Raw genomic sequence first — 21,263 nt, forward strand, 5'->3', positions numbered from 1 at the left:
ATAAAATTTGATTTATAGAACTCGCAATAATAACCCCACATTATTACAAAGAACAATCTAAATTACGGTAATAAATAACGTCTAACATCCCGCAATTTAAGGATGTAAAATTAAATTTAAAAGAAAGCAAAAAACCCTTCGTACATCCTGCAGCATTCTTCGCAGGATACGAAGCTCATCTGCGAAGAATTCCAAAACTTTTCCTGCTCTGCACTCGTCTCGAGAGCAATGGCGGAGCCAAACCCCACCCTAGGCGTGTCCTGCGTCCCGATTCGCAGGAGCTTTCAACAAGGCGTGGTCTAGCTCCACGTGCTAGTTTTCTCACGTGGTCGTTTTAGTTAGAGCTCACGGACGCTCACAGCCAAAACTCCTCCTCGAAATCTCCGTTCGGCTGGGTTCGGATTTTTTCGTTTGCGTCCGTCGGCATCCCTAGTTTGGTCCAGCGCGAGAGTCTGCTCTGGCCATCTCTCTCAAAGTAAATACCGGAGGTAAACAGAATTGTTTATTTTTTGCGGAAGGTTCCAAGGTGTCGGACCGTGATATACCGTGAACGTCCCGTGATATATATCACACTGTGACTGTTGGTTGTTGGTTCACTCCCACTATTTTAATTGGAGGGATCTTGGTGTGTGTGACGAAATTGACTTGATTTTTTTTTGACAATACGAGATGATGTTTGTGATACGGATAACGTGCTTTGTGATATGTACGGGAGTTTTGGTTATTTTTGCTAACGCTAACGTCGGGGCGGAGTTAGCGATCGCGACGAGAAGTAAAAATAGAGGGAAAGGCTCAATGTGGTGGTATGTAAAATTTTAAAAATTGTATTTTGTTATTAAATATTTATTTCTCCAAAAAATCCTTTATTGGTATTTCTCCACTACACTGCAAAGCAGTGTCCGTTTAGGTTTAACGCCAGAAGTGTTTACAAAAAATAACTATTTTATTTTGTAGATTTTCTTACAGTGCGAAATATCCATAAAGATTTTTTTTTGGAGAGATGAATCCGACACATAGGTATAGACTTTAGATTTTTAAATATTTATTACTGAGTCCATTTTCGTGAATTTAACCCCATCAATATTTATAAGACAGTTAAAATATTGTGGAATAGAAAATTAAATTTTAGAGCAAGGTTTCTTGTCCATTTGGCTGTTGGTGTTCTCTACGTTTATAAGACGTTTTTTACCAATAATAGATATTTATGTATCAAAGGAATTATAAGGGTGTTAATTACAGAGGGCAAAGTGTCTGTCAATTATTGCCAGAGGTTATTTATACTTTATAATTCCCGTGGAACATAGATAATTTTATTTCTTACTGAATTTAGTATATTTTGTCCCATTTTAAAATGACACAAATGTTGCATTTTTTAATCTTCCGATGTATTTGTATTAACACTGCTTGTAAAAACCTTTTTGTTCCAGGATATTACCTATTGTATTAAGGGTGTATTACCTTGGTTATGGTTTTATGTTCCGTCTCTATCGGTTTCCTGAAAGTTTTCTTATTACGGAACACTGTTCCTGAAAAATTCGGTTATAACTGTCAATAAACTAACCAGCGCGAGAAAGCTGGTTTTCCTGGTTTTGTTTGTTAATCAATGTCATTTATGTGAGTCCATTCACATATTAATGAATCCATTTACCAAAAGGAATATAAAAAATGTCTTTAGTGGCTGGGACAGAAAAATACTGTAACATTTGATCTCTCTTGTAAATTTGTTAATAAAAGTATGCAAAAATAAAAAACAAACAACCAATCACGGTTTGTCTCGGTCGATTTCGACCTGTTTCGGAGTTTGCTGTCGAGACAAGCCAAGATTCCCCGCAACATAAGAAAAGCATTGGGTTTAATTGTGCAAGTATTTCGAGAAATGCTTCGAGCAATGTTTTACGAAGTATTTCCAGAAATATTTCGTGAAACATTTTGGGAATAGTGTAGACGGTATTTTAAACTTTAGCGAATCTTGGAGAAATCTTGAATGGTTGATTTCTATATTAATTTCAAGTGCATAACTTTAAAAAATTAAATTAAAAAACTGCTATTACTAAACTAAAAAGACATTTTAACAAATATACCAACAGTGACAGGATATTACCTTCTCGAACGTAAATATTTTTATGTACTACTCCAATGTTTAAAATAAATAATCCAATAATACAGCCAAAAAATAGCATTTCAAATGAGCCAGTAGTGCTTAAATCACAGCCGAGATCACAGCTCATTTGCTACCAGCTGGTCATAATTTATTTTTTTAGTATTCGGCATTTCACTACGCTACGCTATGTCTCGAATATATTTTTAAATGAAATTTCTATGGAGCTGAAAACCTGACTTACATAAATATCGGTATTTACGCAGATTTTCATGTTAATGGTTGCAAGTCGGCAGGCTGGTATGGATTGGCTGTGGTGTAAATCGAATTTAAATCACGTAGCAAAAATTAATGCTTTTGTGACGTTTGAAAAAAAAACTTTTACCATACTAAATAATCAAATCAAAACCCATTTTTCTTAATTAAAAAAAGCTTAATAGTCCAATTTAAATATTCAGCTCATTTTCATATTAATTTATGTAAAACAAACAAGCATGTAATCTCTTAGGCAAATTAACTGGAATGTACTACCAGCCAGTTAAATAAAGTACAGGTGAACAAGAAAGGATAAAAAGACGAAAAAAAAAACGCCGGCAAGGAGGCTTAAACTAAACGTATGCTAATTTATGCAAACCATTTTGTCCCTGACAATTGTTACAATTCACAACGGTCTCGACAGAGCTATTAGCGATTCGTCATAAAATTACGTGTTTCGCGGTGGCCTATAGCTTCGGTTTCGAAGATTTTTTAAACATGCCACAGCGATTAGATCTAATTGTCTACTGTAGTGAGGTAAAATCTGAATGTATATAGGTGATGCCATTTTAATTGTGATTTTTATGTGTTTTTGTTCTTTTGTCTATCAAAATCTCACAATTATCTGTAAGATAATCAAAAAATATACAGAGAAGCTCTTGCCATTATATACAAAGAGCCTAGAATCACAACCCTAGAATTCCGAACTGGCAACTTCCCAAAGAGGCGATATTCCTAAAGAGGTGTTTACAGCAACAAACTAGACAGGACCAGCAAAGGATTGAAAATAGATGGAGAATGTTTTAACCATCTAAAATTCGCTGATAACATAGTCCTAATTGCCAATAGCCATTCAAGTAAAATTGTCCATGTATATTCTTTTTGTAATTTTAAAAACTTACATTTTTTGGAATTGTATTATTTGTATTGTGTATTTTTTGTTGTTTGTATTTTTTTTTGTGATTTTGTTGTTTGTGAGTGCTTTGTCGATGAAGCTGTTTTGGCTTTTTGTACAATTACTTTCGACATTATAACCCCCCACTATAGTTGCTAGAATTCTACAATGTTATTTACCATCAAAGAACATCATGAATAAATATAGTCACTAGTTTTAAGTAATATACAACTGTGTTTTCTTTCTCTGTACATGCCTGGCGCCCAATATTTATATTTTTTTGTTTATTGTTATTGATTAGTTTTCTTTCTAGTGAAATACCTTATCCACGACTGCTCTCTGATGAAAAGCTGCCGTTCGCAGTGGTAATGTTTTATAAAAAAAAACGCTACAATATTCAAATTTAGAGAATGCCACTTTATCTAAAGTAGAAAACATTTGATTAATGTGTAGGTACTACTAGAAATGAAGAATACTGTCTTTGGCAACCGACAGTATTCTTCATCGCTACCGATCGCTATTTAGTTACAGAGTTCTACCCCTGGATACTTAAAACCGACATTATAAGGAAACTTCAACAGCCTGCACAGTTCGCAGGAAGTACCAACACACACGTGCAGATATTCCTGCATGAATCAGATTTGCACAAGCGGATTGTGCGAAAAAAACTGAGCGTCTATGGGGGTCTTTATATTCTTATATACCAAGTTGACCCTAATTTTGATATTTTATAACCCAAACTCGGGCTATACTGGCTCCGTTCAGCACTAAAAATAATTATTTGACTCCGTCTGTCTCTTTTAATATTGACTCTCTGTTTGGTTATTTTAGTACCCTGGACAAGTTTGGACACGTTCTTAACTGAGGAAGATTATATTGAAAAGGTTTTCCTTTCAACTATAGAGTCATATTATATTGTGTCAAACTATTTTTTGTTGCCGAACAATCACCAACTTTAAGCGACATCTGAAAAAATCTTTTATGCTGTAGTTTCAAAGCAAGAAATATTTATTTTTTATACAAAACGATAAAATGGTATTTTATCGTGGACCGAAAAGATTAATTCACGAGCAATGAAATCGCGAGTGAATTAATTTCGGGAGTCGATAATTCAATTTTATCGTCGTGTATAAAACAATATTTCTTTCCATAGCGAGTTACATTTTAAAAATATTCAGAAATTATTATTTCAAAGAATTTATTACGAGTAGAAAAATTATTGTGCTGGGTTGGCGTTGGTTTCTATGTAATTTGACAAATAAATAAAGCTGTCCCTTTAGTTGTCAGTTTTGAGTCAATATTTTTTAATTCTCTTTCGTGTCGATTGCTGATTGAATTGGAGCCAGAAATGGCTCAAAACGAAATAAGTAAATTACCAACAGATATTCAGGCTGAGGCGACAAAATATTCAAAAATGGAAGCAATTAAAAAACGTGCGAGAATAAATAAAGTTTTTAACCTATCCTCACTGTTAAAGTATCATTTAATCTACTATGTTTGATAGATATAAAGCAATTTTAATAGTTGCTATGGAAAAAAGCTACCCTTATAGGGATCGATATTTAATTGCGTTGTGATTTGACCATCCTGTATTTAGTAGAAATATTAACAGCAGGCTACGCAAGATTTTAAAGTCTCTCAACCATTTAACGGAAATGAGACTAATTAAAATCAATTTATTATGAATAGTAGGTCATAAAACAATGAGTTAAGCAATTGGCAACAATGAAACCTATTAGTAATGTTTTCAATCATAAAAATACCTTCTTTCTCCCCACGATTGATATTATAAACTTTTCCTTCTTACTAAATTAATATAAGCTTATATCATTTAAGGTTGCTCTAATATAAATAGAGTTATAACTCCCTTGGGACATTATTAATGTCAGTTAAGATGCCATACTTTCTTCAGGTGTATAACGAATTGTTTTTTTTTCAAAAGAAGAGGCAATATTGGGGACTGACGTGCGCTTGTGTCCTTATTAATGAGACGCTACTGATGTAAAATAATCTTTAGTACTAAAATTCCAAAGCGATTTCAAACAAAATAGCGATAGTGCTCTTGAATTTATCATACCACCGTTACAATGCAGTTTTCTCATGCGCTCGCACAGAGAAATTGTTCTGCCAAGGAACAAGAATTATAGTCGAGACCTTAAATAGTGCTCGAATATGCGGAAACTCTAAAATTACTTGAGGATATGCTCTTACATCGGCTTTTGCGTTCGGAGCGAATAAAAAAGACTGCAGTGTTGCTGCTCTTGATGTAACAGATGGCCAAAACAAATTATAATCTCCGCATTTCGGTGTCACTAGTTTGCAATTTTGTCTTCCATCAATGTAATTTGAGTAGTTGTGATTCTTTTTGCAATTGTAGAAATATCTTTTTAATAAATATTGTCCATATGTATTGTTTTGTAAGATTGTTTATCCCCTCTCCAGAGTCAATTTTGGATAAATGTGTTCGAGTTGTTGACATTTTAAACATAGTGCTGTTGTTTATCTTTAATTAAACGGCATTGTGATGAAAATGTCGCCAACTCTAACTACCAGGCAACAGAACCGATATAGAAAAAAGAAGCAAAGAAGAAAATATGATCCTGTATCCTTTGAATCTCTTTTTAGCAAAGTTTGTCCAGCAAGAGGATACATGATAGTGACAGTAGTTCTGTGTCAATTAAATTCACAGGTAATTTGTATTTTTCTCTAATTTTTTGATGACGTCTGTCGAAATCTTCGTTATATCATTGGACATACTTTAGTTGTTCAAGGGTACATAAAAAAATTGTAAGTAAGAATCTCCTAAGAAACATTAATGTATCTAAATATCGATTTGATTAAAGTACTAAACTGTTTTACCGTTGGTAACAAATAAATAAATTAATTAACAAAAATTAATTTAAATACCATCGTTAAGGCGGTAGCGATATATAACAGACGATAAATATTCGAATTATAAAATAAATCGAAACCACTTCACACAATAAACAAAAAAGACGCGCACCTGGGCCAAATAAAACACTCAGCATCACTATTTAATTGCGATTAAGAACCGTATCACGTTTTTCGAGATAAGTGATCAGGATGGAAATTTTAAGATGTTGAAAATGGGTACGTAGACGCGGCGGTTTATGTGCGCTAAAACTCTACTAAAGGTCAGTGTGTGATGTTCTCACGCATTCCGGCCTTTTGTCTTTTCATTCAGATTTGGATCTGATGTTTTTTTAGAAAACAGATCTGAAAGAAGGGCATTCTTTATACGTGATATATTACGCAATGAAATGAACTAATAATACGACAAAACTAAGATGTCAGAGAAATATAATTTTAACTAGCGTGTATCCGCGACTTCGTTCGCGTCGAATTAATCATTCGTAATGGTGATGATAAAGCACAGCAAGAATTTCCGTTAATATACAAACTGGAAATTGACTTTTTCGATCGAAAATCCGTTTGTCAAAAATAAGCTTTTTACGTCAAGCAGTTTAAGCAGAATCGTGGTTAATTAATTACCCAACTTTTTGGAACACCCTGTACGATTTTTTTAAAAATTTCAAAATATGTAAAAAATCAAAATAAATTATGCGTGTCCGAGCGTTTTCCCGAAAGACTAACCGTTTTTTAAATAACAAATATTGTAATATTTGAGGGGCGTTTTCACCCTCTTGGAATTTGAGATTCGAGAAACCCCTCCTTATCGAACCTCTACACCCCACAGTCAATCCGTTTACCAAAAATCAGCTTTAACCGCAAAGCAGTTTAATCAGAATCGTGATTACTCAACGATCATATTTTATGAAACACCCTGTATAAATTTATAAAAAATCTTAAAATATGTAAAACAACAAAATAAAATATACGTGTTTAAGAGATTTTCCGAAAAACTCACCGGTTTTTAGATAAATAATATTTTAATATTTGAGGGATAGTTTCACCCCCTTAGAATGCGAGTTTCGAAAAATCCCTTCTTATCGAACCTCTACACCCTAGAATCAACATGTATGCCAAAATTGAGCTTCTTACGTTGAGTGGTTTGAGCAGGATCGTGATTAATCAGTATTACAGTCACTTAAGGATTTTATTTATTAGTATAGATTATTAAAAACAAAATTTTTTGATAATATGGCAACATAGGCAGATTAAATTTACAATAAAGACAATCAAGAAAAGATCCAATATTTGCACTTATTAATAGTAGATACCTAATGTTTATAGTATATCATTACACAAGCATGGTAAACAAAAATACCAATTATATCTACATAGTTATACTTTTCCTATATAAACTCTAATAAAAATTAACTACGTCGTTTTTCCTATCTTTCGATCAACAGTTAAAAAAGAGGCTTCTGTCGCCTGTATCTGATCTACCCCCTTTCTGCATTCTCGATCGAGACAGCTGAAATATTACGGGGTTGTTGCAGACAAATGACGTCGCTACAGCTACTAAAAATAACTTTTATACTCTGATGTCACCACTTTGAAAAATAAGAGAGAAAAATAAACATAAGTTGTTTCTTTTGCCGAAGATTGAGAGGAATCGGTTCATTTTCTATTAATTTGGAAGGCAATTAGTTACTTTTTTACATTAGGCTCAAATAAAATTGTTAGTAAAAGATAAAAGTATGTGCCTCACTATAGTCCGAAAAAGCAGCAAAATAAGCGTTCGGCATTTGACGTTTTTATGTAAAACTGGCAAGGTATTTTTTACACAAATGAAGAGGGAAATTAAAGATAAAGGATTATACTATATCCGTATTGTAGCGCATTTTTAGAGAACTTCTTTATTTTTAAGATTTTGATGGTCAAACATCAAAAAAATATTCCTTATGTTTGGACTAAATTTTCTCGAAAATAAGGACATAATTTAAAATTCCGTTACAATACGGAAATAGAATGTTTTTCCATTAAATGGCATACACATGTTATGTATTGTCTTTGTTAGATCAAATGAATAAGGAAAAGCTTTAGAACAGAATTACAACAAGAAAACAAAATAATATGATTTAGTTAACATTAGTTAAATTATGAGAAAACATTTACTTTACCTTTAATAACATTCTTTGTCACAGAACTCAAGAACCAAAATAATAACAATGCGTCTCGAATGGTAGTCTAGAAGCTATTATCTAACAACTATCACCTCTGTTCGTCGCCTGATTTCCCTCTCCCTAGTTTGTGAATAATATTTTAAAAATCAATAATTTTGTTTATGTATACAGAGTGTCTTAAAAATGAATGTTTAGAAAAAAATACTGAAATAATTTAACCATTTGTGACATTACTAGTGAACCCTTTCTTACATCAACATTAGTTAGTTCAAAGAACCAGAACTTTTTTAAAAGCATTTGTAATAAACGGGAAAAAAATGAAGATGTATTATTTCTCTCAAAGTAAAACAAACCAACTGAAAAGTAAAATAACGAGAAAAGGCAAAAACCGACAGCAATTACGCTACATAGCGCAGTAATTAATTTATTTTGCTTATTTTACGCCTATAAAAATATCTGTTTCTTTCTGTTCAATAATAACAATTCCAAGCGGGGCAAAAAGCCACTGCCACTGGCAGTAGAATGCTGCAGGTCGGTCGAGCCACAAGGCAAAAACCTACCCACTAAACCCGGTAATTAGTCAAAGAAGTTACAATGCCTTGGTTTAAATTCCTCGGTGCATAGTCGGGATGGTTGGCGAGGATCGTTGCTGCCAACCGATGCAGATGGAAAAACGGTTAGTATGGTAATTTTTGCAAGGTCTAACGTTAGCGTTTTGAATCGAAATTACAGTTTTTTTTGAGTTTTGTCGGAAGAATGGACATGGAGGCGATGAATATGAAATTAGACGCCTGTGGAAAAAAAAGAATCGTTTAGGTGTGACGCGAGGTCGAAGCGTCACTCCAAATGCACACCACCTGTCGTCGTTTTCCCGCAACTATTTGCTCGCGATGAAGCGTCCACCGAGAAAATCTCTATCTCCCGGTGCCCGTTCCTCAAAAAACCAATAAAAACTGTTTAACAGCGACCAACAAAAGTGAGAATTGTGGTCAAATAAAGGCCGCGGCCGTGTTTGCCCCGGGCAAACAGGGTCGGCCCCGACAGAAAGGAAACCTATCGAACGGGTCTTTGAACAATCAACGGGCCGTGTTGTTCGAGCTACTTGAACACACCAAAATCCCAGGTTTTTTCCTTTATTTTTAATCCTTTTATCGGGTGATTTTTCATTTTTTCGGTAAATATGCCTGCGATGATTTTTATATTTTATTCTATCTTTCTCTAAAAACGTATTGAAATTGGGAAAAAAGTATATGTATTAGTTATTTATGGGTATGAAGGGAATTATAAGGGTGTTTATTCCCGTGGTTATTCCGTTCGTTTATTGACGTTTCTTCATAAATTATTTAGAAAAAAAAGAAATAAAAATGAAACTTCTACACCCTGTATCTCCGAAACGAAGCATTTTAGGACATAAGTTTATACGAACTTTTTTACTTATTTTTATGTGCAGAATATGCTGCCGAAGTTTCCGGAATACAGTTCGGACCACCCTGTATAAGCTTGTATTTAATTCAGTAAGAAATAAAAACTATTTTAATATTAAGTAGAGTTTCCAGGATCAACAAGTCCGATTCTCATGATATCTCAATAGCATAAAAATTCCTTTTTTGAGTAAACATTTTACAGCATCTTCTCTTATTTTCAGGGGTATAGCCAAAGCTGGCGAACCGAACAACCTTTCCCCCATGTCACCTGGCGCCCTCTACATGGATACTTCCGTCCACGGCACCCTTCGACGGAAACAGAGAAGGCTGGCCCGGGAAAACACCGGGCTGCTCGAGGCCATAGCCAAGGGGGCCAATTTGGCCATCAACGAGTGCCAGTTCCAGTTCCGGAACCTGCGATGGAACTGCAGCACCAGGAACTTCCTCAAAGGGAAGAACTTGTTCGGGAAGATCGTCGAAAAAGGTAAGTGGTATCGGCAGAAAAAAAAACTAATCGAGAAATATAAACAGAAATCGTTGGTTTGTGCTGTTCTAAAATCTGTCTCGTCTTGATTTTTGAACTGAGCGTTATCAAGGTTTTAGATAATTTTCACATTTGTTGTGAAACAATTGTCAATGTGGTGTGTTCACGGTGTTCACAATCATCAATTTAAATGAAAATATCTGGGAAAATCTTGGTTTGATGGGTAGGCAACCTTAATAGTATTTTGAAGAGATATAAATTCTCCATTGAATATCGGAATAATATACTGGGTGTTCCATTTAAAATAAACGAGTAACATGCTTTTAAAGGTGACTATTGTTCAATATTAATTTTGTCTCACCCTGTATAAATTTTTGGATCAAGTTTTAATTTGATTTAAAGTACACTATTTAATTTAACTACATATTAGGCTATACCGGGTAAATTCCAATTTAGGTAGCTTTTATTGTAATTTAAAAATTGTTCTTTATTTATAGAAAATGTTAAATATGTCAAAAACCTTACATTTTAGTCATATACTTCTCTTATAAAACTCACCTTTATTTCTCTCCCAGAATCCGAAACTCAATTAATATATAGGGTGTTCCATTAGAAAAAACACAACTTGGATGTGTAACTTTTTTTGGGGACACCCTGTGGAACTCTCTATATCTTTAAAAAGTGCTCTGAATTAACCTACATATGCTCACAAAATTTCATTTCAATACAAACTGTCGTTCTCCTTGGAGCCTCCGCGGCGTATTTGAGGCGCCACCCTGTACATAAAATTGCACTGAATATCCTTCGAGACTACGTCCGTAAATTTTATAGTTTGTTTACCAACCTTTCTTTCAAACAACTCAACCCAAAGAAACTGCATTTTTATTCTTTTATCGCCTAGTATAAAACGTAAATTCAGATAATCTTGCCCTGTGTAGTTCCACAGAAACAGTTAAAACCTTATCTGTGGAGGATGAATGGTACCGATGAGCCATCACGCAAAACTTGAGCCCAGGTAAAAAAAAGACTGACCGGTAGTCAATAAAGATCTTTCACCGAGGCTGTAAACTTTTATCTTCGTTTTTTCATCCTGGCTTGCTTCATTTCGGCGGCTCGAGGATGAATGGGAAAAAAATAAAGAACAAGAACGACCCCAGCGGAAAAATGAGTATTTATTAGAGGCATTTTTAAGGATGAGGCATTAAATCACATCATTGAGATGTTGGATTTGGTTTGGTTGAAATTGCAGGACCGGATTTGATAATTTATTGTTTTAAACCATACCTAGACTATGCCATACATTATCGAAAGATGCGTACAAGTTATCGTAGATAGGAACTATCGGAAACAAGAAATATCCGTCTTATCCGATAGACAAGCAGCATTAAAAGCAATCAATTGTGTAACTATGAACTCGAAGTTGGTCAAAGATTGGCTTAATCACCATTAAATCTTGGTGCGATTCGAACCTCCTGAGTCTCAACATTTCTAAAACTAAAGCTTTGTCGTATAAAAACCTTTTGTACTTAACAACACCACCACTGGGACTAAACAGCAGAACTCATTGCCAGCACTTTTTTAAAAAATTAAAAATATTAACTCTTCCTTCCTTATTTATATTTGAATCCGTTTGCCTAATACGTAAGCATGTATCAGCTTCTCAAGGAAGGCCATCTCACACTTATCCACTCAGGAACGCGGAGCAAGATCTTTATCTACCTACCCCACGCTCATAGTTAGTTAAAAGTTCATTATTATACAACTCGAAAAAATGCACAATCACCTGCCATTTGAAATCAAATCCATAACATCATTTTCTTCATTTCGCAAAGCATTGAAATCTTATTTACTACGTCGTAAATGACTTATATTTTGATAATCGAATTTAATCTTGTAAACATGTTCTAATATTTGCTTTTACTATATTTACTATAAACTTATTAAATATTTTTGAATCTTATTTTTATTTTTTTATTCTTTGGCATTGTAAACATTTATAAATGTTTATTTTTGTATTCTCTTTTGTTTGTTTACTTTACCTTTGTCTACAAATTCCAAAATTTTTTGACAATAAAGGCATTTATTTGAATACCTAAAGACGCTGAAGAAATTAGACAAAGAAAATAAAGTCGTCTCCTACTCTGGCTGCCATCCTACCGAGGGATAGCCCTTTTATTTTTTTATTATTATTTTTTAATTTTAATTTTTTTTTATTTTTATTTATTAATTTTTTATTTTCTTTGCATAATTTACAGTTTTAAAATAAGAGTATTTTTGACGTTTGTTCTCTCGAGTCCTGCTCTGTGGCCACGATGTGTTCTCTCTCCTCGGAGCCACCAAAGAAGAAATTCTTTACAGCGCCCCCTGTGGCGAGGGGCCCACGCGTACCCAAGTGTCAGCTCATTGGGGCTCTATTAGTGGTCCATTTATTATTTTTGTTTATGGACCTTTCAATACCTCCAAGTGTAGCTCTATCTCTCTTTCTCCTCTTTGTTTTCAATCAGACACGGAGAGAAAGAATAAAAAAAAACACGAGAGGAATGCCTCGATTTTTTCGATATATACGACCGAGAACTATTTTGTTAATATGCCACCCACTTCATACCGTCTTCTTTTTATTATATGATATGATTAATGGTGATGATGGTTTTATTTTTATTTTTCGTGATGATCGTTATGTGAATCGTCTGAAATGTAGATATTAAGTATTTAATTTATATTATAATTATTGAATTAAGTATTTTTTTAATAATAGTCTAACCCAACAGTATATTTGTCAAAACGTCGACGATATTTACTAAAAGACGATTCATTTTCCATATAAATTACATGGGAATTTGCAACTTTTTGCAAATACTTTTTTTCTCTCGATTTTGTTCTCTCGCAGCCATGAAAATTACATATTCTTGTACAGAATTGAACGCTCTACCAAAAAGGTCTCTTACAATTTTTCGATATACCTACTCCTTCAAAAGTTATTCACGGTTAAAATTAACCACTCGGTAAATTCCTAAATTCTTCAACTTATTTGACAAAATTATGATTATTTTTGAAAAATTTAATCTATTACTGTAAAAATATACAATTCTGATGGGTGTCAATGTTGGGAATTAAGAAATCTTCAAGTCTAATGAAGTTTAAACCATTTAAGCTGATTTAAGTATAGCTGATTTATTTTAATAAATATTGTTAATTTGTCAAATAAATAAAGCTGTCTCTTTAGTTGTCAGTTTTGAGTCAATATTTTTTAATTCTCTTTCGTGTCGATTGCTGATTGAATTTGAGCCAGAAATGGCTCAAAACGAAATAAGTAAATTACCAACAGATATTCGGGCTGAGGCGACAAACGCCATATCCAAACTACCTCCATTTAAATCCTGAATAACTTATGAAAAGGAATACAAAAATTTTCAAAAATAGAAGGAATTAAAAAACATGCGAGGAGAAATAAAGTTTTTAACCTATCCTCACTGTTAAAGTATCATTTAATTTACCCTTGGGGTTAAAGTACTATTTTATTTACTATTTTTGATAGATATAAGGCAATTTTAACAGTTTCTATGGAAAAAAATAAGATCAACTAACTGGATAATTCTCGAGCGACAGTTCCAAACAAACGATATCGATTATGGAAATAAATAAGCAATAAAGTTTAAAGCTTTCGGGAAAAGGTAAACAGCATTAAGGTTCGACACGTTATTCTAATTTGGATAATGGCCTTCTATTAGCCACATCTCGGCCATACCTCGACTGGCCAGTCTCGGCGCATCAATTTGTCACTGGCCTAATTAAAATAATTGGAGTGACAAAGTTAAATCGTTCGACTTTATGCGGACAAAATCGTCGCATTCTGATAGAATTATAATAAAACAGTGGCGGAGATATACAGTATGTCCCCGGAATGTATTTACAAGAGGATTATTTTTATTATTGACATTTTGAGAAAATCTTGTGAGTTTAATTTAAGTTTTATTCACTCAAACCCGTGATAATTGTGAAAAAGTGGCATTAAAAACTTAAACAGCTGTGCCAACAACTTCAACTACCTCAAATAATGAAGGTATTTTGAAAAAAGCAACTAAAAGATAAAAAACGCGATTAAGACTATCAAAACGTTGATCTAATAACAATTTGACGTTTATACTATTACGTGAAAAGTAACTTTTTTCCAAAGCCTACTATGACTTCACCGAATCATCGTTTCTTGTTCACTGTTATTAATACCTTAGTTATTACATATTAATACATCTGGTATTATGGTATTCTGGTATTTCGTCAATTTTAAAATAAACTAACTGTTTCTATCTTATTTTTTGTTGGAATGGGCATAATCAAGAGGGCTACTGATACCGTATTGTAAAAATAAGGTAGTTAAGGGCTTATTTTTTGGTATTTATTATAATTTTGCTAATATCTAACAAAGAAAATCCAAAATTTACTGAAGATTATGAAGCTATTATTTATAGTACCCATTATCTAGGCAAAATTCTGTAAAAATTCTATTTTCTTATTTTCCATAGTAGTTGCGCCCCCTAGCGGCCGTTTTACAAACTTGAAAATAATTTCCAGCAATTTCTCATAGCCCCATTAGTTATAAATGTTTTTTTCCGTAAGCCCTACGGCTAATACTTTCCGAAATACAGCCGAGAGCCATTCTTAGTGTATAACACACTGTGTTTTATTTATAAAATTAAAAGAAAATATTAATAAATTTGAATAAATAATATTTGGCGATATAATTCCGGAAAGAGCCCAACCGCTCCGAAATTTTCAGAAGCTTTGGGTCGCGACCGTTGCAAGAATAGCGCCAAATAGTGTTTACATTATCCTTATAGGCACTCCCAATCTAAATTTGTTTCATTTATCTATGCAATCTATCAAAAATTGAAAACAAAATTAGAGTACCACAGAAACGCGTTTTGAATTTTAGGACAGAAAAATAAAACATATTTTCATGTGTTTTTTTATAAACCTAACCAAGTAAAAATCTGGATATAAAAAACTATTTCTATATTACGTATTGTGTCTGAGATTGAAGTGTTAAATTCTAATATTATCTGATATTATTAGAAAGTGCCCCTCCCTAATAGCTAGAAGGTCAATGGTGGACAGTTGACATTGAACGCTAGATTATTCCTACGCATCCTAATTGTTAAACTCATGTATTATTTTATATTTAAATAATAAACATATATGATTAAACAATAGTAGTTTAAGTCATATTACATTGGTTGTTTCAATTTTTGATTCTCTTGATATAGGAACAAAATAAAAGATTAGACGAATAGTCAAATAGTATAACATTAAAATGGTTTCACTGGATATTTTTGAGAGTTGTTTCATGTGTTTGTTTCCTTTTTTGTAATGGACCATTTATTTTCGAGGCTATATTATTGTCACTACGCCACTGGCGATGGCGAGAGTGAACCTAAGCCTTTTAAACCTAACAGGCCTTATCGAAATCTATCGCTTTAATCCCATCGATACGATCGAAATCGTATTTGTTATTTTACCTGATTGAGCTCATCTGTTGCTTCCAATTTATTACCGTTCAAAATGTGAAATAAAATACTACCCAAGAGGAAAAATGTATTATGAGTTTGTGCAGATAGTCGGGATGCTTGAATAGTACTACTACTGGCGTATTAATTATAATAATATAGCAAAGTGGCATATGATCGAAAAGAAGACGGCGTCAAAGACGATACAATCGATGATAATTTGGCGAGATCAAGCTCTACTCTTCTTTATTTTTTAATGGCGTTAATTTTTGACAAGTCTTATGTCAATTTTTAGTAAATGACGTCTAGAGATTGACCATCTTTGACGCCGTTTTTTTTTCAAGCATACGGTATGTTCTCTGGGTCAGTAAGAATTAAGATTCTTGCTCAGTTTACATTACTTTTAACACTGCACTTAATTTAGTGTTAAAAGTAAAGTGTTTTCAAACAGATAGCACAAAATTATCATTGTTTGTCATTTCGAGGCCTACTTTGACGCGGTTTTTTTTTTCAATTACACGATGTTTAATTTTCATAATTTTAAAAATAAACAAACATTTAAAAATATACAAGAATTAAATAAATACTATACTATCTAGTAAACAGCGTCAGAGTAACCTTTGAAACGATTGGTAACCCTAAAATTCATAAGAAATTGACATAAACCTCGCCATAAATTAATATATAATATAGAATAAGTCTTGAACACACACTGGACAATGTTGCGGTAGTCAGTTGTATCCATAGAGAAAGCTTAATATTTAGCTTATAAAACAAAACTTTTGATTTCTAACCACAATTTCTCTTGACTAGGGAATGCAATCCCGTATATGCTGGATCCCGCAAATGCGGGATCCCTCTGAGATTCCGCGGGATCAAAGTTGCGGGATTTACCGTGCGGGATCTGCGGGATCGACACATTACTACTTGGTAACCGAATCGATCTCAATCAAGATCAAACCGCTTCGTTCCGGGCCGACGCGTCAACGCTCGGAACCCGGGGGATTCCCCTTACGGCTTGGCCATTAAAAAGAAGTGAAATAAACAGTTTAGTTGTTAGATTTCTTTCTCTTTCTGGCGTATGTGCGTAAGCGAAGAAAAGCGGTTAGTACTTGTGGACAATTTCTTCAAATAAACCGCCGGACATAATTATCTAATTATCGGGACAAGCAAAATTTTAGGGTAAATTTAAAGTTGAATATCTCTTAAACAAAAAAAAATTTGGGTTGCGGTTTGGACCAGGTTTTAGATGCATCTATTGTGATTAAGATGATATGTGGTTTTCGAAAATATATTTAATGAATTCTCGTATACAGGGTGTTTTAAAAGAGTGTAAAAATTTGGCCAAGAATCTTCTTTACCGCAAATTTACAATTTTTAAAAAATCTATATTGGAATTACAAAAAACAATTTGATCGATTTTTTAATTTTTTTTTGTTTTAAGGAAAATACGATATTTTTTCGAAAAATATGCATTTTTAGTCATAAGTATTGTCCTAAATGGTACAAAAAGCTTTGTACATTTTGCATATGCCAAAAAGTTATTGTAACAGAGTGTATCTAAAAGCAGATAACTAACACAAGTTAAAAAAAACTTCAATATCAGAATAATATTTTTATTTATAAAATAAGTAGATAAATTATTAGAAAATTTAAGTTTATTTAATATTAAATATATTTTTTGAACACTCTGTTAGAACTCTTGAACACTCTTTTGAACACTCTTTAGAACACTGGATTAGTGGACTTATGTTACTTTCTATTCAATCAAAGCTCAAACCTCTACAACTTCAGTCCCGCACCAAAACTCCAACCGAAAATTACGATTTTCCACTTTGATTGCCCCCATGATGGTTTTACAGCGCCCATTCGTTGTCACCCGATGACAAATGGCACGTCGGCCACGCTAGTCCACCTATACAGGTGCTGTGATTTCGCTATTCAACAGAGCCACAGATTTATTACTCGGATGGCACCTTTATTGATGACCATTGTGTACACGTAACGTAGAACGGTAGCCGGGCTATTGAATCTGTGGCACCGCGTGAGGTCACTCTTCTGCTCTGAGTGTCTATAAAATAATTATAGGCGGGAATTAGTGCCGGACCTACTATACTGTTACAGAGAGGAAGTCTCAATTCGGTTAATAGTTCTTGTTCACGGTGTGTGAGTTTAAATATTTTGGATACAATGGGTCGAGATCTTTGTGAAGGGAAACGATAATATCTAGTTTTACTACGAATTTCAGGGAATTTTTTTGGTTTGTAGTTAGTTATAACGTCTTTTCTAAATAAATGTGGATTTTCTCTATTTTTTTCTCTATTAACTTTACACCATAGGCAACTAGAGAACACCAGAACTGGTTATTACCTCAGTGGAGAAATGTAATTTTCACTGACGAAACCTGGATAGGTTTAATCAGTGATGACTATCGTCAGCGAGTGTGAAGGGAGGCAGCATCGCTTGAATACAGCCCTTGCTGTTGCTCCTTATCAAGGAGGAACTGAGATGTTCTGGAGTGGCATCATGTACAATAGGCGAACAGAGCTCATTCATATTCCTGAGGTGATGAACATTCATTTGTATGTGGAAACTGTAATCAGACCAATAATTTATCCACTGCGAGAAGAAATCGGCAATAATTTTATTCTCCTGGATGATAACACTCATCCTCACAGAGCTAGGATGGCCCAGGAAGCATTAAACGAAGGGGAAATAACTCGTTTAGACTAGCCTCCGCTCTCCCCCGACATGAATCCTATTGAACATGTCTGGGACTACATCACCAGAGCTGTATTTCACAGAAATAACCCACCAAGAAATCGCCAGGAGTTGATCATTGCCGCTCAAGAGGAATGGCAGAACTTACCTCAAGTAACCGTAAACAACCTTATAGTGGGGATGCCCCGACGACTTGATGCACTCATAACAAATCGATGAGGCAATACTTTATATTAGTAACCTTAATTTTGTCAGAATTTATTATTTATTTGTTTATTTTCTCTTTTTTGTCAAACATTTTTCTCTATGGAATTTGCATTTTTTTGTATTTTGGCAAAATATATTATTAAACTTGGTGAAATTTTTCCTTTTTTTTCGTGTGTCTTAATGTGTTGGAAGATTTCCATTCTAGGTTACGAATGGTTTTATGAACTCTTCCAGGTTCTTGAGTTTTGCTTTAAGTTGGTTTCCACTGGGAAAGCAGAACAGTTCTGATCCATCTTCTATCCCTTGGTGGTCTGGCAAATCGAAGTAGTAAATTATCTGTTACAACTATAGTGTCGTTCGAGCGCCAAGTCATTATAATTGCTATTATAGAAATAAAGATGACTAATATCCATACATATTTTTGAGTTTTGCAATTTTTAGTAACGTCTAATGCAAGGTCACGAACACTATTTTTTATTACTCCGAGCCATTCATATGTTCCGAATGTAGACATGGCCATTTATATTTGCCCTTTGCTCTATCGTCTGCCGTGTCCTTTGATGATCGCTAAGTGGGCCATCTAATTTGAATGAAAAGGGCCGGCGTTTTTTGTGTGCCCTTGTATATATCCGGATATACTTGTGAACGACGACAAGTAGGAAGGGCCTCCCGATACAAAGTAAGAAGGGTCGCTGGATTGTCAGTACGTGTCCAGATGTTTTGTTTAGTTTTATTCAATCGAAGGGTCCTCGTAGGGTCTTGATGTTTGTTTTTCCTTTTCAATGGGCATCAGTCCAATTAAAATGGTATATTAGTTAATGGCATTAAAATGCCTGTTAATGAAATTTTTAAACGAATTTATTTGTTTAGAAAACAGTCAATTTTTTTAGAAGTTTTACAAATGAAACATTTCATAAAATCAATCACGCGACAAAAAATACTTTTTGGCTATTAATCTCTTTTTCAGGACCTCGCAATTAGTGGTTTCAATTGCCCTTTATACTTTTTAGTTTACGGTCATTCACAATGTTTAAAAAACATAATTAAAATTAATAGAACATCCTAGCAACAGCTTGCGTTAGTCAGTTGTATTGTAGCATTTTTTATTTCCTTTAATAAAATTGAATTTAAAATTCTATTTTTATTTAAATTTCTTAGTATTGGCGCCATCTATTTGCTAGATGCCAAAGATACCAAACTCCATTTGTTACAGGTCACTTGTTTCGATATTTAATTTTTATTAGCGCATCTATTCGCTAGATGTCAAACTTCATTTCTTACAGTTTACTTGTCTTGTTTATTAGCGCCATCTATTCGCTATATGCCAAACTTCCTTAATTGCATTTCACTTGTCCCAATCTCACGTCGCTGTGGATTGCGATTTTCTGTTCTAATGATTTCGATCATATGATATCACTTTTTTCTCTCATTTTGTCTGTGGTGAATAGGGTTTTTTTGTTTTTTGCACGGGGATGTCACTTGTATGGGAAAACAGGCAACAGCCAAATTTAAACGTGCCAGGACCAACGACAAAGAAAGCAACATCTGCCAGGCATTGGCTTTCTTTGTCACTCACATTGCTTAAATCATGATACCGCGGCCATTTTGCCAACAAAGAAGCTGGCCGGGCTGTCCTGGCAAGTGACTTAAAAAAACAATTTTGCTTTTTACAATATTAAATTACCATTTGGATGTATTTAATGCGATTATTCAGTTAACTGGTAAGTCAGAAATTACACACAAATACTTTATTCGTAAATACAACTAAGATGTAAACGTATTTTTGTATTTTTAGATTTCAACTTTTGCAAAGACCCGCCGATGGAACTTGCCTGGCAGCGTACCTGTTTAACTAAACCAGAGACTAAACGTATTATTTCCTGATAATAATATCAAAACACGTAAGTACCTCTATAATTTATGATGAAAAATGATTTTGATTATGTTTTATATTATTTAAATACTTTCTAACCTCAAATAATAGTAAGATCCTTGATTATATCGCACAGCCCGTTCAAAACTGTATTGTCTTCAAAAAATGTTTACAATACAAACAATTATTAAAAAAACAATGTCCTTTTAATCTGATTTATACCTCAGAAGGATGCCAGTAAAATGTTATTAAATCAACATTATATTATTTGGCCGTTAATATGCAAAAAGTAGCATATTGCCTTAACTTAAATTTTCTTTTACTTCTCCTGACAATGTTCTCTATATTCTCTATTTTGAGTTAGTAAACTTTTGAACGGGATGTGCGATATATAAAATACATAATATATCCAAGGGTATGATCTGATAAAATTGTTTTTTGATGCATTTTTTGGTTGTTTATGCACGTTGGCTTGGTTTATGTTTTATTCAGCTTATATTTATTTGGTATAACAGTTTTTTTTGCCTTTGGAATGGCATGCATTGAGGCTAGATAGTGTTTCATTAGATCATTAAAGGAATTTAAATTAGCATATATTTTTTGTCATATTAGTGTGTCATCATGATACAGGTAGTTGTATCATAGTGCCTTATGCATGTTATTTACCTATTATATACTTATGTAATGTATTATCAGTAAATAGATGATAACATACTACTAAAATATCTTTTTAATAGTATGTTTATCTTTCCAA

The 21,263-nt window shown here is 33.6% G+C and overlaps 1 protein-coding gene across 1 annotated transcript in view; it reads left to right on the forward strand.

Annotated features, from left to right (window-relative positions):
* The first annotated feature begins 379 nt into the window (after window positions 1–379).
* Window positions 380–21,263, forward strand: part of LOC115886375 (protein Wnt-1) — a 52,151-nt gene continuing 31,267 nt past the window's right edge. Inside the window, exons 1-2 of the mRNA XM_030905482.1 lie at window positions 380–803; window positions 9,945–10,207. Coding sequence (XP_030761342.1) covers window positions 670–803; window positions 9,945–10,207 — 397 coding nt within the window. The 5' untranslated portion in view covers window positions 380–669. The remainder of the gene's footprint in view (window positions 804–9,944; window positions 10,208–21,263) is intronic.

This window comes from Sitophilus oryzae, unplaced genomic scaffold (assembly GCF_002938485.1).
Source record: "Sitophilus oryzae breed Bouriz unplaced genomic scaffold, Soryzae_2.0 scaffold_488_pilon_pilon, whole genome shotgun sequence".
NCBI classification, from domain to species: domain Eukaryota; kingdom Metazoa; phylum Arthropoda; class Insecta; order Coleoptera; family Curculionidae; genus Sitophilus; species Sitophilus oryzae.